Source organism: Papilio polytes, unplaced genomic scaffold (assembly GCF_000836215.1).
Source record: "Papilio polytes unplaced genomic scaffold, Ppol_1.0 DF823287.1, whole genome shotgun sequence".
Lineage (NCBI taxonomy): Eukaryota > Metazoa > Arthropoda > Insecta > Lepidoptera > Papilionidae > Papilio > Papilio polytes.
The window spans coordinates 9504-11551 of NW_013525917.1; the positions used below are offsets into that span (position 1 = coordinate 9504).

At 33.3% G+C, this 2048-nt stretch overlaps 2 protein-coding genes across 2 annotated transcripts in view; one reads left to right on the forward strand and one right to left on the reverse strand.

Moving 5' to 3' along the window:
* The window catches only part of LOC106105044 (glutamate receptor ionotropic, kainate 2-like), a 6831-nt gene extending 6734 nt beyond the window's left edge, over positions 1–97 (reverse strand). The window contains exon 1 of the mRNA XM_013285263.1: positions 18–97. Coding sequence (XP_013140717.1) covers positions 18–97 — 80 coding nt within the window. The remainder of the gene's footprint in view (positions 1–17) is intronic.
* LOC106105045 (glutamate receptor ionotropic, kainate 1-like) lies at positions 7–1888 on the forward strand (the record flags this gene model as incomplete). Its single annotated transcript, XM_013285264.1, has 6 exons — positions 7–177; positions 260–400; positions 618–935; positions 1022–1113; positions 1199–1315; positions 1671–1888. Coding segments are annotated over exons 1-6 (968 nt in total), but the record flags the coding sequence as incomplete, so codon positions are not given.
* Between the last annotated feature and the right edge of the window lie 160 nt (positions 1889–2048).

A 2048-nucleotide genomic window follows, 5' to 3' on the forward strand; every position in this document is an offset into this window, starting at 1 on the left:
ATTGCGAGTCTATTCACTGTTTACTAATCGAAACTAAAAAACAAATGAAGATGTGCAGTGTTTTGTGAATATTTAATGGTAAAAAATTAATAAACATGTATATGCTTGTGTTGTTTTTGTATATAATAAATCAACCGTGCAGTGCACAGAGTAGAAACGATGTCACATATCAAATAGGTAAGATTTGGCTTCTACTGACAAATATTCGTACAAAATATATGATCATCTCCTGAAAAACTGTGACAATGTTTTTTTACAGCTGGTATTTTCGAACAGGAAGCAATTACTCAGCGACTAGCATTCGATGACAGCATGAAAGATGCAAGCTTAGATGATTATAGACTTGAACCGATTATTATACCGCGTTCTAGACCGGATATTTACACAACATGGCGAGATTGTGAGTTGAAAATATTAAAGTTACACTTTTTTGTTGTTTTTTTATACAGAGTAATAATGTTTAATTAACTGCCAAAACCCTAAATGATGCTAATAACAAAAAGAGTGTCAGTTTTTTTCAAACCTTTTTCCTGTAATGTTATTTCAATTTAAATCCACTTTTGTCAAGTAAACAATTCTTCAAAATAATGTGGGTAAACTGTTTTCTTCCATTGCAGTATGTTCGAACAAAATGATGCAACCAATAGCAATAGTTGGTCCTCAAAGTCCATTTAAAAATACAGCAGTAATTGACCAGTGTATTATTTCCAAAATTCCGTATTTACAAGCGACTTGGCAGCCTCCAGAGATAGAATATTTTGAAGATACAACAGTCGATAACAGCACTGAAAGTGACGGACAAGAGGATACGGTAGATTATAAGAAAATGATCATTAATTTTTATCCCGATAGCGACGAGATTTCCACAGCGCATGCTGCATTGTTAAAATATTACAAATGGGAAAATTTCGCTGCTCTTTATGAGGATGAATATGGTATTTTTTCGTTTTCTTCCTTTGGATGGTCGTTCGGATAATGAGTCTGGCGAACTAATGTTGTTTCATTTTTCTATATTTTTCAGGTTTAATGCGTATACAGAAAATTTTAGCAGAATACACAGACCAGTATCCAGTGACTATAAGAAAACTTGAACCCGATGGTGATAACTATAAAGTAAGAAAAAAAAAATCCTTTCACGAATTTGGTCTCCAAAAACCTCTGTTATAATATTAACTAGATCATTTCTTTTCTTTTTTAGGTTTTCAAAGAATTGCAGAACAGTCAAGAAACTCGTTTTTTTATTGATTGTCACGTGGATAATGTTCTGAAATACATGGACATTATAAACATGTTAAATTTAGATGACTTTTATCAGGTATGAATTTCGTTTTTATTATTTTAAATTACATTTACCCTTAAGCGAAAATTAAAAACGGTTCAACTCACGTTTTTATTCATCCCTAATGGCACCGACTAGTTCAAACACTTCGGGGGTCCTTCTTGAGGGCGAGTATTAGTGTGCGAGGCGCGACGTGACCGCGAACAAATGCTAACTAATACTCGCCCTGAAGAAGTACACCCAGAACGATCTGAAACTAGTCGGTGTCGACACCGGAGAGTAAAAGCGTCAGTTAAGACTTTTTAAATTTTCGCTTTTTAAACATTCTTTACATACTTGTTTAAACAATGTAATTACACCTACCCTTTTTCATAATTTGTTATTCTTGCAGCATTATATTTTCGCGTCACTGGACACTTCGATCGTAGCTCATAAGCTTACTGACTACCGATGTAACATAACCTGGCTTAGTATCACAGAATATGACAAGTTAATAGACGCGCAGCACTTCTTAGCCCAGAGAGTTGAACGATGGGCTATCAACACAGTTTCACCACCAGTAACTGACATGCCGGTATTAAAGTATTCATATTTTATCACAATAAGAAAGTCAAAAAATCTACTTACGTTTAAAAAAGCTTTTATAGTTTTTATTTTTAAAATAATTTATTTTCTCTAACTATATATGTAATTTATCAAAATTATTTTTGAGTAACGTAAACTCACCTAATAACGACTACCTAAATCCGCATCCAATACCGACCTATTA